This window comes from Mercenaria mercenaria, chromosome 10 (assembly GCF_021730395.1).
Source record: "Mercenaria mercenaria strain notata chromosome 10, MADL_Memer_1, whole genome shotgun sequence".
NCBI lineage: Eukaryota > Metazoa > Mollusca > Bivalvia > Venerida > Veneridae > Mercenaria > Mercenaria mercenaria.
This window is the reverse complement of record NC_069370.1, coordinates 78,021,346-78,036,727: the sequence shown is the minus strand read 5'-3', so window position 1 is coordinate 78,036,727 and position 15,382 is coordinate 78,021,346. Positions and strand designations below refer to the sequence as shown.

The 15,382-nt window shown below is 35.8% G+C and overlaps 1 protein-coding gene across 1 annotated transcript in view; it reads left to right on the top strand.

Annotated features, from left to right (window-relative positions):
• The window catches only part of LOC128546259 (multiple epidermal growth factor-like domains protein 10), a 57,601-nt gene that overhangs the window by 21,479 nt on the left and 20,740 nt on the right, over window positions 1–15,382 (top strand). The window contains exons 3-4 of the mRNA XM_053516555.1: window positions 6,035–6,252; window positions 12,025–12,687. Of these exons, the coding sequence (XP_053372530.1) occupies window positions 6,035–6,252; window positions 12,025–12,687 (881 nt within the window). The remainder of the gene's footprint in view (window positions 1–6,034; window positions 6,253–12,024; window positions 12,688–15,382) is intronic.

The following is a 15,382-nucleotide window of genomic DNA, read 5'->3' as shown; positions in this document are numbered from 1 at the left end:
AACTAACTATAAACTACGCGTTGTTTTTCTAAGATCAGATGTACTGAAGAAATGTGACCGGTACACAATGAAAGATAAATTGCCACTTGTTTGATATCCATCTTACACATTTACCGAACTGCGTGTTTTAGGTATGAAATGCGCGATTGAAACGAGTTAGTATATTTTCCCGTTCATGACCATGGTTCTTATAGAATACCTAGGAGTAAGGTATAACATGCACAGAGGCATTTTCTTTCTGTTCTGGTGCCAGTGGTTTGGAGGGTCAGAACCAAAAGAAATAGGCAAACAGGAGATTGGGCATTTTATTTTCACAAAATGATACAAAATTGCCCTTATATCATTCCTAAAGACAGCACATACAAACACTTAAGCTTAAAACCTACAACTGTATTAGGCATATGACCTTAACATAGAAAAATCAAAATTGCCTGTACTTTTTATTTTCATAGACCATTCTGGGATGCAGGTAAATTTTAAACTTAGACACAATACTTTTTCGCTTGGTACATATCCATAGGTATATCATTCTTATTCATGAAAAAAGAACATTTTAGCAGTATAAGAATATTTGCTACATGCGTCAAGAAATACATATTTAATCTCGGAAATCAATATCTTGATGCCGGAGACACATTTTTTTATAACAAGAAACACATACTTTTCTTATATCCAAAAAATGATTTACTGACATCCAAGAAATGGTTTTTATTTCAAAACCGGAAATTCCTGTCCCTTTTGACTTTTTACGTTAATAATAGACACGTTCTTTGATATCAAGAAGTAGGCATTTTATTCAATTTTAGATTGTTTAGATTGTTTGTAATACGTGTTTTCTATGTTAGAGTCAGTATCACACTTTACGACTTATTTACATCAAGTCATGACCAGAAGGGGAAGGGGATGGTAAAGTCTAAGAAAAAATATTTTTCATGATTTTAGTTCCTGCAATAAAGAAGTAAGTTAGTAAGCGACCATGTAGTTCAGTCAGTACGGAACATTGGGGCGGTATTCGGAGACCCTTGTATTTCGTCTTAGTCTTGTAGCACAATTGTCTCTCTCTGAAATTCTGCACCAGACGTGATACCATGATACTATTATTTCGTTAAGTATACACTCGAAATTAATGAATAGTAAACTTGGCTATTTACAATAGCCATAAAGAAAGCATGTATACATAGAGACTACATTGATATCTTTAAGCCTCAAGTTTTGGGTTTTATTGGTTCGGCAAACAAGAGATATGTACTTCATACTTTCCAGACAAAGACTTAGCGCAGTAATTATACTTAACGTCGATGATGTGATATTAATGCTAAAACGTGACACATATATATTTTTCTACTGAAGTAGACTCTGTTGTACTTCAGTTATACGATGGTAAAATTCAACAACAACACGTGCATATTTATCTTTTATCAACGTTCCGGCGCTTACGCCTTCATCAGGATAAATACATAATAAAATATTACATAAATTAATGTGAATAACAGATAGCAAGTTTAGTACATTACGGATATAAGAATACAGGATTTCCTATAGCAGTATATATAAAAAAAAACATAAATAGGAAAAAAACGCAATAGTACTAAACAAACACATATACATGTAAAATTCATTACACATTAAACAATGTTTTTGAATTAAGTCCATCAGGATTGAGTGTTTTTAACTTATGAATCCAGAATGTTTCCTTGCATAACCGGTTAATTTGATTATTTACCCCATCAATAGGCATAAATGTGAAGTCGTCAATACTATGGTCATCTTGATTAAAATGACCAGCAACCAACGTGGAATATGCAGGATCTGTAAAATTAGATATGTCAAATTTATGGCTATTCATACGCGGTGAAATCGGTTGCATAGTCTGCCCAACATATTGCATATTGCATCTTTTACACGTTATTAAGTATACAACGTCTTTAGATTGACAGTTTGTATCATATCGTAAAGAAAATGTTTCTCCTGTAACTGTACTGCTAAATGAGGATCCAGAGTTGATTCGTAGACAGTGGGAACATCGTTTCCTGTTACATTTCTGCATGATGTATGTTTTAGTGTTCAATTTGAAGTCCGAACTTACTAAGTTGTCGCTTAAATTTCTTGTACGTTTGTTCGCCACTATAGGTTTGTATTCGTCATGAACAAATTTGACATTTGTATTCTTTGCAATGTTCAGAAGATCCCAATACTTGTGAATTGTTCCACCTATATTTGGTAATGATGGAATATATTCTACGGTGAATGGAATAACACTTGTTTTATTTTTATCTGAAGGCGTCAGGGCTTCGTTTTGTGACGACCTCGACACCTTATTGAATGCACTGTCTATCACAGAATCCGGAAAATTTCTATCTTTGAAGTAGCTCCGTAAATCATTAAGAGATGAGTTGAATTTTTCGTCATTAGAAATAATTCTCCTGTACCGCTTTGCCTGACTGTATGGGATTCCATCTTAGCATTGTTTCGGATGACAAGAGGTGTAATCTAGGTATTGATGGGTATTTGTTTCTTTTACGTAAATATCAGTGTCAGTTCCTAGCGATTTGTTTTTGGATACTTGTACATCTAAAAACGAATTAGTACTTTCTGATATTGTAGTAGTAAATTTGATATTTGGATGAAATTAAAGATCGTCGATAAAGGACTCTAACTCTTCTAACGAGTGGTTCCAAATCATAAAAATGTCATCTAGGAACCGTAACCACAGAGATGGCTTAACTCCCCTTGAGAGAAGGAAATCCTGTTCAAGTTTTCCCATGAAGAGAGATGCATATGATGGTGCCATGGAACTCCCCATTGCTGTACCCATCTTTTGTAAATAAAACTGTTCACAGAATTTGAAGTAGTTATTTTCAAGTAGTTTTTTTTGTACTTTAGTTATGTCATGAAATTTCACACATACGTATATCTTACTGAACCATACTGTAGGCGTACATTTATTAGCGTGGCAAAAATTTAGCGCAAACGCAATTTTTGGTGAAATATCTAATTAATGCGTGGACGTGAATTAGCGCTGTCTAATTTTAGCGCTGTCCGAGATGAGGCTTTCAGAGATTTACGGAGATTCACGAAGATTTTCGGAAATAAACTTAACCGTCGGCAATTTTATGTAATGTGTTTCTGCTGTAATTATACGCCATACTGAATATGAAATCAACTTTTTTCACTGTTAGCGGGCTAAAGAAAGTACGATTTATTTGAAATTATTTACTTCAGTGTTATACCTTTAATCTCTCGAAAATGCGATAATTGGTCAGTGAACGTATTGTGAATACTAGCTACTACTAGTAAATATCTGATGATTGATTAAAGTCTAACAAAAATTCAGTTTTCATTTGTCATTCCAATCGTAATGTTGCGAAAGTGGCTGTTAAGTGGAAATCGAAAAAATCCGTTAGCTAAAAACTTTAAAACATGTACCAGGTATGACTTTAAGATAGTGTGCCGTGATGATACTTGTATTTTTACAATGATAGTAGCTTTATGTTTACATACAGTATATAAAGTATAATATTGCCTATGTAACTGTATTGTCTTCTTGTATTTAATTATAATAATCTGCGTGTTTTATATTCTGTTCACTAGTTATATTTGCTGAAATAGAACGAGACTGTCACACATTTTAATCATTGAATCCCCTTTGTCCTTTATGCATTGTGTCTTAATACAAACGTTCACACCTTTCCGTAAACAAGCGACTGCAACAACGGACATGCCCGAAGGTGATACGGAAATTGATAACAACTTGATCAAATGAGAAAGAAACACAACCTACAAGCTTAAATATTTTATTTTGCATGATCATATACTTAAAATAATAATATGAACAATAAACAGGAATATCAAACGAACCTTAAAATATTAGCAAGCAGTGTAACTAGTGCAAACTCTCAAGAGTATTTATTTGCAAAGTTCGAAGAAAACATCATCAAATGAAAATGTACATGAAAATGCTTGGACAAATTAATGCTCGGACATGAATTAGCGCACGTGCGATAGCGCTAAAAGCGCTGTTATTAGTACACCGCTAAAATAAGTAAGCCTACAGTAGATAGATTGCAGGTTCGTTATATAATTGTGCGCGTGGTCTTGCAGTTTGTTAATAACAATTTATCTGATAAAGTGTGGCCTTAAGAATGCAAAATGCAAAGCAAGCTTGAGCAATAAGAATAATTCAAGCCGAAAAGTTACACTTTGCAGACGTAACAGGGTTTTTTATATTAAAGTAAAGAATTTAAGTATTTGTTGTTTATTACTTTGTTTCTGAAAGGGCCTTACATGTTAACTAAAATATTTTTTCAACTTAATACTACATTATGATGAAAGCTTGAAGTGAATTACGTACCTTCTGGAAAAAAATGCACTAGACCTCCCGATTGCGGTACAGGCTTTGTTTTTTTGTGTATTTCGATATTGACAACATGGCTACAATGACAACATTCATGATATGATATTAAGATTTATCAGCAAGGAAAAAAATAATAAAATTCATGAAATATGCATATGTAATGAACCATATCAGTAAATCAATTTTAGGGATAACACAAAAAAAGGGAAGAAATCCCTTATTTCCATTGTGGTCCCTGTTAGTGGTGTTTTGACATAGAGAGGCATGAAACTTCATATTAATGAAAAAATATAAAAGACTTAAGATATTTAATAATTAAGAATTGCACTTAATTAAAGACTAGATACAAAGTTTGGCACAATAGGACAAAATTCTGCATGTGTAATCTAATATTTTAAAAAAAGAGATCTTTATCACCACTTTTGAAAACAGCAAGGCTGGACAGATTCCTTATTTGAGATGGAAGCATATTCCATAATTTACAACCTATAAAGGAAAAAGACTTCAAACCAAAGCCTTTCACCCTTGGTAGCATAAAAGACCCACTATCACTAGACCTTGTTCTACATGAATGCACAGAATTTTGGGTCACAAAGTATTGACTCATATAGTCAGGAGATCGACCATTCTTGATTTTGAAAACATGACACAATGTTATTTGTTCCACCCTTTTACAGACGGGTAACCAATTCAATGAAATAAAATGTTCTTGGGCAATATGGGACCTATTTTCCAGATTGAGTATAAACCTGATTAATTTATTTTGGGTAACCTGTAGCTTGTTTTTTTTCCGAAATTGAGATAAGCCGTGAAACCAGAAAGAACAGGCATAGTCAAAATGACACTGAATCAAAGCTAAAATCAAAAGTCTTTTAGTATGATCAGTAAGAAATTTCTGTTTCCTATACAGACATTTTAACCTGGCATGTGCCTTTTTGATAATAGAGTTGGCCATGTATTCACCAGTAAGACTCTGGGCTTCCTATCCATTAGGTTATATCGCATTTTATTTTAAAATTGGCAAGTTTTATCGGTCTTGTTTTATTTTCTGTAATTAAGGTAGTTTGAAACAGCTATTATTCTACAATGTAGAATTTCATTAAACCACATTATTCAAAGCATCATATCTAATGGAAATTCAGCTAATAAAATAGTAAGGTCATATGCTTGATATTTTGTTAAAGCGATTGAAAATGTTAGTCCTCCGTTCAAATTAAACAATGGACTTCTATCGGAAAATCGTACTTTTGGTAATATTTTGCATATAGAAAAAGTTCAAGGATGTAGATTTTAATGAAACATTTCATACTTGTAGAATTCATGTAAATTATTGGCCGAATAAAATGTATATGTCCCTGTGCTTAGTATAATATAATTCGGCAAATACCAATTTGAGCCGTTATAGTGTTGCTACTTTTATATAAATATTTTGGATTTTTTTACAACAACACATATTTATTTATAAAGTGATCCTTAAGAAAGACAGCGGCGCTTAATACACGAGATAGAATAGATTCCCAGCAACATTGTTTCCTTATAACAGTGGCCAGGCATTTTTCTAGATTTTATGGATAAATGACGTTACGATGTCTCTGCTGGTTTATTGAATGCAGGGCTACCTTCAACAATACAATTTAAAGTTGAAACGTTCTTAACATTACTGTCACCATTGTTTTCCAGTGGAATTGTATGCAACGAATGCAAGAGAAACTTCTACCGAGATAACGGTAAATGCCTGGCATGTAACTACTACTGTACTGTCAAGCCAAATCAGCTTCTACCAACATGCAGGGAACGTGACGGATACTGTAATTTCGGTTGTCGTCCAGGTCGCTATGGTTTTAAATGTGGCTTAAGATGTAGCTCCACTTGCAAAGATATTTGTCAAAGGGAAACTGGTAAGATTTTAACATCTGTTCGGATAATCATGAATAGTAAAATACATATATCTTTCATTTTATATTTAAAGAAACATATTACACCGCTAAACGTTAATACATTCTGCAATACTGTTTAAACGAAATAAATGTTTCCATTATACGTAAATGTCATTATCGATTCAATAACAATGTGGAACAAAACCTTATTTTGGAACTTCTGTCTAGCAACTTTCATCATTTGCAAGATCTTATACTCATGTAAGCGCACGGCCCAATATGTTAATTAACATTTACGGCATCCCTACAAATACTAGTAGTAGATTTGTTTCAAATAATGAATGTCAGGCTACCGATCGTTAAGTCCAGTCAGCACCAAATCGGCAAAAAAATCTCAATTTTAGGGTAATGAGACCAATGCTTGGCTTATACCAATGTTCGGCGTAAGTCATAGCACTGAATAAGGAATTGCATTTAAGATGTGTTACAGTCGCTTTTGCATAGCCTGCACGTTTAAAACCGATCTCTCACAACTGCGTCAGGGAGTCCACTCTGGCTCAGTGGTTAGAACATTGGACTTCCACCCAATGGAATGCGACCCGGCGTAATGGTCAGTTTCTTCAAGTTCCCGGGGAAAGACAACCAATTGATTTCTTCCTCAGCCTGTTGGTTTTCCCCCGTAGTGAGACCGCCCCCTCCCCTCTCCTAGTTTTATGCCAAAACAGAGAAAATACTGACTGGTTGTTGTTTTTTCTCCAAGGCCCCCCCCCGTTTAGTTCCCTCCCCCCCCCCCCCCCCCCCATTATTTCTTTTCACAAAGAAGGGGGAAAACAGTTTGAGGTATATATCTACATACCTGAATGATAATAGACAGTGAAATGTGGAAGAAACTGTTCAGCTAGTTTTCCCCTCATAGTAGTATGATTCTACATGTATGAATAATAGACGGTGAAGGAGGACGAAACTGACTGGCTGGTTTTTTCTACCATAGTATGTATTTATCTACGTATCAGAATGATAACACATGTAGTTGGTTCTTTATCCACATTATGTATGTATCTACATGTCTGAGTAAAACACGGTAAAGGGAAAAGAAACTGACTAGTTGTACTTTCCCCTAGTGTGCATGTGTCTGTGTCTGAATAATATACAACGAAGGGGGAAGGAACTGACCAGTTGGTTCTTTCTCACTAGTATGTATGTATCTGCTTGTCTGAATAATACACCGTGAAGGGGGGGGGGGGGAGAAACTGCTTAGTTGGGTCCTTCCCCTGTTGTATGCATGTATCTGCATGTCTGAATGGGGTAGTGCTGGGATTTCAGAACGACCTTGGACATTTACACTAGAATCCAGAACGACGTTGGACATTTGAATCCAAAATGACCCAAGAACGATATTTGGATATTGAAAACAGGATCGACATGTGACATTCGAACCAAAGATCGACATTTGAAATTTGAATCCAAAACGACATTAGATTTCAGAACGAAATTGGACATTCAAACCCAGAACGACATTGGACATTCAAATCCAAAATGACCAAGTACATTTGCTTTCAGAACGAAAATGGACATTCGAAACCAAAACAAATTGGATATTCGGCATTCGATATCAGAACGACATTGGACGTTCGAATCTAAAACAACATTTGACATTTAAATCTAGAACCACATTAACATTACATTTTAGAACGTCATCAGACATTCGATTTTGAAATGACATTGGACATTAGGATCAAGAACGACAGTGGACATTCGAGTTCATACAATTTCAGAACGACATGGACATTTGATATTTCAGAATGACACTGAACATTCGACTAAAGAACGACATTGGAAATTATAATACAGAACGACATTAGACGTTCGAAACAGGAACGAAATTGGAATTCGAACCCATAATGACAATTGACAATCAAATCTAAAACGACATTTGACATTTGAATCCATAAGGACAATGGATATTCGATTTTAGAACGACATTGGATATTCCTTTTCAAAACGACATTGGACATTTGATTCCAGAACGATATTGGGCATTCAATTTCAGAACGACATGGACATTTGATCTCAGAACGGCATCGGACATTCGAATCAAGAACGACATTGGACATTGTTTTCAGAACAAAATTTGACATTCGAAATCCAAACGATTTTGAACATTCAAATCTAAAACAATATTTGACATTTGAATCCAGAACCACATTGGACGTTCGATTTCAGAACGACATTGGCCATTCCATTTTTGAACAACACTGAACATTCAAATCCAAAACGACATTGGGCATTCAATTTCAAAACGACATGGACATTCGAATTCAGGATAGCATTGGACCGTAGAATCAAGAACGGCAGGATGCCATTTGACATTCGATTTTAGATCGCCACTGGGCATTCTAATCCGAAAAGACATTGGACATTCGAATCAAGAGCGCTATTAGATATTCGAATCCAAAACGCCATCGGACATTCGAATCCAGAATGCCATAATACATTCGAATTTGAACATTCAAATCGATTAAAACGATTTTGAACATTCAAATCTAAAACAATATTTGACATTTGAATCCAGAACCACATTGGACGTTCGATTTCAGAACGTCATTGGCCATTCCATTTTTGAACAACACTGGACATTCGAATCCAAAACGACATTGGGCATTCAATTTCAAAACGACATGGACATTCGAATTCAGGATAGCATTGGACCGTCGAATCAAGAACGGCAGGATGCCATTTGACATTCGATTTTAGATCGCCACTGGGCATTCTAATCCGAAAAGACATTGGAGATTCGAATCAAGAGCGCTATTAGATATTCGAATCCAAAACGCCATCGGACATTCGAATCCAGAATGCCATAATACATTCGAATCCAGAACGACATTGGACATTATAATTCAAAACGGCATTAGACGTTCTAAACAGGAACAAAATTGGAATGTCGTATTCCAAACGACAATAGACATTCAAAACAGAACGTCATTGGACATTCATTTCTAGAAGGATTTCAGAATGACATTGGATATTTGAAGTCAAAACGACATTGGACATTCGATTTCAGAATGGCATTGGACTTTTGAAAACTAAACGACATTGCACAACCCAGAACCACATTGAACATTCGAAACCAGAGCGACATTCAATTTCAAGACGACGTTATCTATTTTATACAAGAACGACATTGGACAGTGTATAAACTAGGCTGTCCTTCCATTATTAGCGTGTTCTAGATTCAATATGAGGTCTAACACTTTTGAATTGATAGTGGATTGATAGTTGCATTGTTTCATGTGCATGTGCTAAAGTCAGTAACCATCATATTAACCATAACCTTGACCGACTTAGGTACATATGGTTTACATGTACCTCCATTCTAAAGATAGAACGTCCATGAGAGATCACGAATGTTAAAAGTGGGCCTTTCTATCATTTCCTACGACTCTTTGTACGTATTTGTTTCAGGGAACTGATGGTAGACCTCCTTTGCCGCCATGAATACGGTACCCTATCGGGCAAGGGGAGGGCAAGAGGAAATAGCAGGAGGCAGTGAGGAGGACCTCCTTGAACCCCAGAAACGTATAAAACGTTTAAGGAGTCGGTGCTCAGAATCATTATCGATATTTTGTTGATAAAGGACCTGCCTTTCACTCCTCTTTGAGAGGAGCTACTAAATTTAGCGAAGGAGGCCCTCTTCATACCTCAGAAACGTTAGAATTAGCGTGAGAAAAGCAAAGCATTGAAAACAAAACACTGCATTAACACACATAATCTTATTTATTTAGCCAACCAAGATCTTCTCTGTCAGAACCACTAGTTGTGATAGGTGCGCAGCCGTTTTTTATTATTTTTTTCGGGTCAGAGGAGAGCCTCCTTTGCCAAATTGAGTAGCACCTCTCGAAAAGAAGTGGAAGGAATGTCCCATTATCAATAATATGTATAGTGGAATCGATAATGTCACGAGTGGCTGAGCTGAATCTGAGCACGTCAATAATTTTTCCATTTTAAATGAAAAACTTTTTACCTTCCCATTTACAGCGGGATTGTTTTCCCAGCGTTTATTATTTTGTCCAGCGGGCGTCAGGATAGCCTGTTATCCAGTGTGTAGATTAGATGTCAAAATCAGTCCTCATCCTCAAAATCTCTCAGTTGTCAGATTGTCTATCTATAGTAAGATTAACTACACGGCCGCTAAATATCTTATGTTTACTACTACATGACCATCATTAGATGCGAAATATCTCTTGTCTACCACTTTACTCCTTTGTTTCCGTTCAGCTTCCAACACCAGTCAGCTAGTCGCAACTTTGATATTTAAAGCTACATTTCCTTTTATTTGATGTGGCATAAAGGCAACCAAGCGGTCATTACTTTGTTTATTTTGTGCGGTGCATTGCTTTTCGACAAGTTGCGTAGACTGTTAATGTCATAAGAAAAAAGCTTCTTCTTCCGAAAAGCTCAGTTTCACTACGACAATCGATTTGTTCTTTTTCCTTTGAAAGTTGGCGGTATTAGGGTTAAGCTTTCTTAAGGTTTTCCCTGGCTCGAGGTAACTGTGATCTTGGGATTTAAAAGAATAACCCCAAAACATAAGCTGTTCCTGAAACACGCAGTCCTTAAGTTTGACGGTTGTAAGTATTAGCGCTCTGAAAACATCTGTGTGAAGTTAGCAGAATAGCAGAATGGCAGAATAACTCCAGCAGAATAGCAGAATAGCAGAACAGCAGAATAACTCCAGCAGAATAGCAGAATAACTCCAGCAGAATAGCAGAACAGCAGAATAACTCCAGCAGAATAGCAGAATGACAGAGTAACTCCAGCAGAATAGCAGAATAGCAGAACAGCAGAATAACCCCGGCAGAATAGCAGAATGGCATAATAGCTCCAGCAGAATAGCCGAACAGCAGAATAACTCCAGCAGAATAGCAGAATAGCAGAATAGCAGAATGACAGAGTAACTCCAGCAGAATAGCAGAATAGCAGAACAGCAGAATAACTCCGGCAGAATAGCAGAATGGCATAATAGCTCCAGCAGAATAGCCGAACAGCAGAATAACTCCAGCAGAATAGCAGAATAGCAGAATGGCAGAATAACACCAGCAGAATAGCAGAATGGCAGAATAACTCCAGCAGAATAGCAGAACCGCAAATAACATGCGCTGGAGTTATTCTGCTGATCTGCCATTCTGGTTTTCTGCTGGAGTTATTCTGCCATTCAGCTATTCTGTTATTCTGCTGGAGTTATTCTGCCATTCTGCTATTCTGTTATTCTGCTAACTTCACACAGAATTTGAAAACACGTGATCTATCCACGAATCGACCGACCGATACACTGACAAAATTACGTAGTTCCTGCTGTTTCCGTGATTTCATACTCGTCTTTTTGTCAACAACATCTGCAATTTAAATCACCATGTCTGCAACAGGAATGTTCTTTAATATGTTCATTGTTTTGGAAAAGCCGGATATATGTTATGCTATGTTCCCCGTTTTTCTAGTGGAATGTAGAAGAAATCATTTTAATTTCATAGACATATTTAATTATTTTCATGAGGTATAGGAAAGTCGCGAAAGAAAATGTTTGACCGTTTTGAATTGTTATAGTTAAGATAGATAATTGTAAATTTGTAGCATCAAGTGGAGACAAGTTTACATTTTGGATTGTTAATTGTACTATGCATGAAAAAAATGTTTTACTTATAAGCATGCTGTTTGTTAAGTTGTGTCTGTTACGAGAGATTCTGCACTCCTGTCCATCTTATAGCTGTAGAAATATTATCTTTTTTGTTAAAGGATCATGTATTGGAGGATGCGATTATCCGGGTAACTGTGGACCAACTTGTGAAATTAGATGTCAAGACGGTTGTAAATTACAACAGTGTAACCAGTCTTGTGACTGCGTGAACGGCTGTAATCCTAATTACTGGGGAAACAAATGCCCGAACCTCTGTAGAGAAAATTGCAAGGTGCCTGCAGACGATTCTGCAAAATGTGACAGTATCGATGGGACCTGTCTTCACGGATGTAAAGACACTAAACATTGGGGTAATAAATGCATTTCTTGCTCAGATGGTTGTCTAAATGGAATCTGTGAACAGAAATCTGGGAACTGCACGGAAGGATGCAAGAAGAAGACAGTATATGGAGGGCAATGTAATGTACCATGCAATGACAATTGTCTAAACGGCACGTGTGAGAGAGCCGATGGATATTGTAACGATTGCGTAGAAGGAAATTATGGTATACAATGTGAAAATGCCTGTCATGTAAATTGCATCAATAGCACGTGCGATAGACTAAATGGATCCTGTGTTTATGGATGTAAAACCGGCACCTATGGTGAAAAATGTAACAAAGACTGTAGCGACAAGTGTTTTGATATGAAATGTGAGACAGTCAACGGTAATTGTACTGAAGGATGTGTATCAGGATATCAAGGATTCCATTGTCTGACCGGTATGTGCAATATCTTTTTGAAAATTATATTATAGTCTATGCTAAATTGTTATCTTGTGGAGATTTTGCTATATTGTGAACAGTCATGTTTTCTATTATAGCATATCCGCCTACAGTGAGAATTCCATTTTTTATCGCCCATCACTTTGGTTGCCATCTTAAACGTCAAAATGGTATCGATATTTCAATATGCATGCATCGCTTTATTTTCCATCTAGCCTTTCAATAAAGCAGTTTTTTCTAATATTATATTTATCAATGGTAAAGGCATGTATATTTATAAGGGTTGTACATGTATGAAGTTTTAGTTAAGTATTGTTGTTGAAGTTTTTTATCCATGAGAAACATTTTTCAAATGTAATGTGAGGTTAAAAAATCTTACTTCTGTGAAATGGCCAAATGTAGTCAAATTTTTAAAAGAAATACTATGTTTATTCAAATACATGTTTACGATATTCATTTTACATAGTGTCAATTATTTAAAGACGATGTATTCATAAATTTTGCGTGACAGGATGTAGCAAAATTCCCTGCTGCAATGAAATACCTGTTACCTGATAGAGAGATAAAAAAGAGATTATATCCAGTTGGTTCTTTCATTTAAACATTAATTTATCACTTAAGATAGACAATTTAAGTAAGAGTACAACTTTATCTCATGCAGAAAGTCTGACATAACTTAAATTTAAGTGGCAGAAAAAGATGAAAATAAATGGTAAGTTTTTAACATCATGATTTTACATTTAGTGGTTTTCAATTACATGTACTTGAAATACAATATTTAGTAAGGTATGACTTTGATAATGCCTGCAGCATTACACAGTGACATGCATTGTTGATAACCAAACTTCAACATATGAATTAGTTAGTATTACATGTATACCATTGAATCTGTCTTATATCTGTCTCAGACAATTGAAATACACATGTATACTTGTTCAGCCTTTCATAACATTCATAACAGCTAATAATTATAATCTGGAAAGGAGATCCCTCGGAAGCACCGAGAACAATACAAACAGTGAAAATTGCAGACTCATTTTGATTGATAAGCACATGATTTTCAAATGTAACAATTATACAATGTAGTCTCAAATCTCTTTATGGATTAGATATCCATCATCCTTAGGACGATACCAGTCGAATGAAAAAGAAGCATTTGATGTTGGTTCCTTCCTGGTGTGATGTATTAATAAACTTTTAATTCAGTATCTTTGTATTACCACCACGCTTGAATGAAGCGTGAACAAGACCTTCTTTTGACATTATCTTAAGCTACAATCACACTGCCCCGGATGGGCTTGCGGATGAGTTCCGGATAGCAACCTTAACGCATCTGTAGAACTCCTAACTCATTCGTAAGTCATCCGTTGCATCTGTTCAGAAATCGGGGGCATTCGTGGACAAGGGTTCAAAGTTTTGAACATGCTCAAAAATTTGCCACGGATAATATATCCGTAAGGAATCCCTAATAATTCCGTAACAGTTCTGAAAAGATCCTATAGATCTTAAAAGATTGTAACAGTCCGGAAGACAATCATTGTGGTAAAACAATTAAAAGCTGTTACGGTTTTATTTTGGTCCAGAGATATACGTGGGTTGTCCCAGAAAATCGCGATCTTTTTTGATCATTTCAAAAGTAAACGACGCATCAAATAATTATTTTATCGGATGTTATTTCATTGTATACTCTACAGGTCTATAGAGTTTGAAATTAAATATCTGTCATATTACTTGAGTTTTTCTTAAATAATGGACGGCAGTCAGTGCTAGTCGGCGCACGCTCAATTTCCACTCTACAAAAAAGAAGAAACAGCTTTATTTCAAATTCATGTAACTTATCCAATATACATACCTCAGGATTAAAATTTATATCATCGTTAACAGCAACGTGTGGTGTGTAATTATTTTGCGTTTCAAGTCTTTGACTTCACTTATACTAAAATAGTGACGACATTTTGAAAGTAGAGATCACATGCCATTTCAGGAATGGCGACGTCAGATAATTTCGTTTTGCAGAAAGTATTATAGTTTTATGTTTACCTGTCTTTGAATCACCCGCTTAACCTTCCTTAAAACGTTTGTGTCACGTAAAGACAAGTATCCTGCTAACATTTGCCAAACTTCTAGAATTTTCCATTTTTCGTTTTGTTTGTGAAGGAGTGACACCGCGATCTACACAATATTTCATTGATACTTTCTGCGCCGCGAAATTATCTGACGTCGCCATTTCTAAAATGGTGTGCGATCATCACTTTCAACATTACGTCACTATTTTAACATTAGTGACGTCAAAGACTTGAAACGCAACATAATCACGCGCCATACATTGCCATTAACGACAATATAATTTTTAATCCTGTGAGATGTATACTGGTAAGTTACATGAATTCAAAAGGAAGCCATATCTTTTTGTAGTGGGAAAATTGAGCGTGCGCCGACTAGCTCTGACTGCCGTCAATTATTTAAGGAATACTCAAATAATATGACAGATATTTAACGTTAAACACTATAGTCCTGTAGAGTATACAACGAAATAACATCAGTTAAAATAATTATTTGATGCGTCGCTTATTTTTGAAATAATAAAAGAAGTTCGAGATTTTCTGGGACAGCCCTCGTAGATGTTTGCATACCACTCTCCCACAACATCCTGCCACATTGGCCATGATTGTCAAGGCGTGCGTCTGTCTAC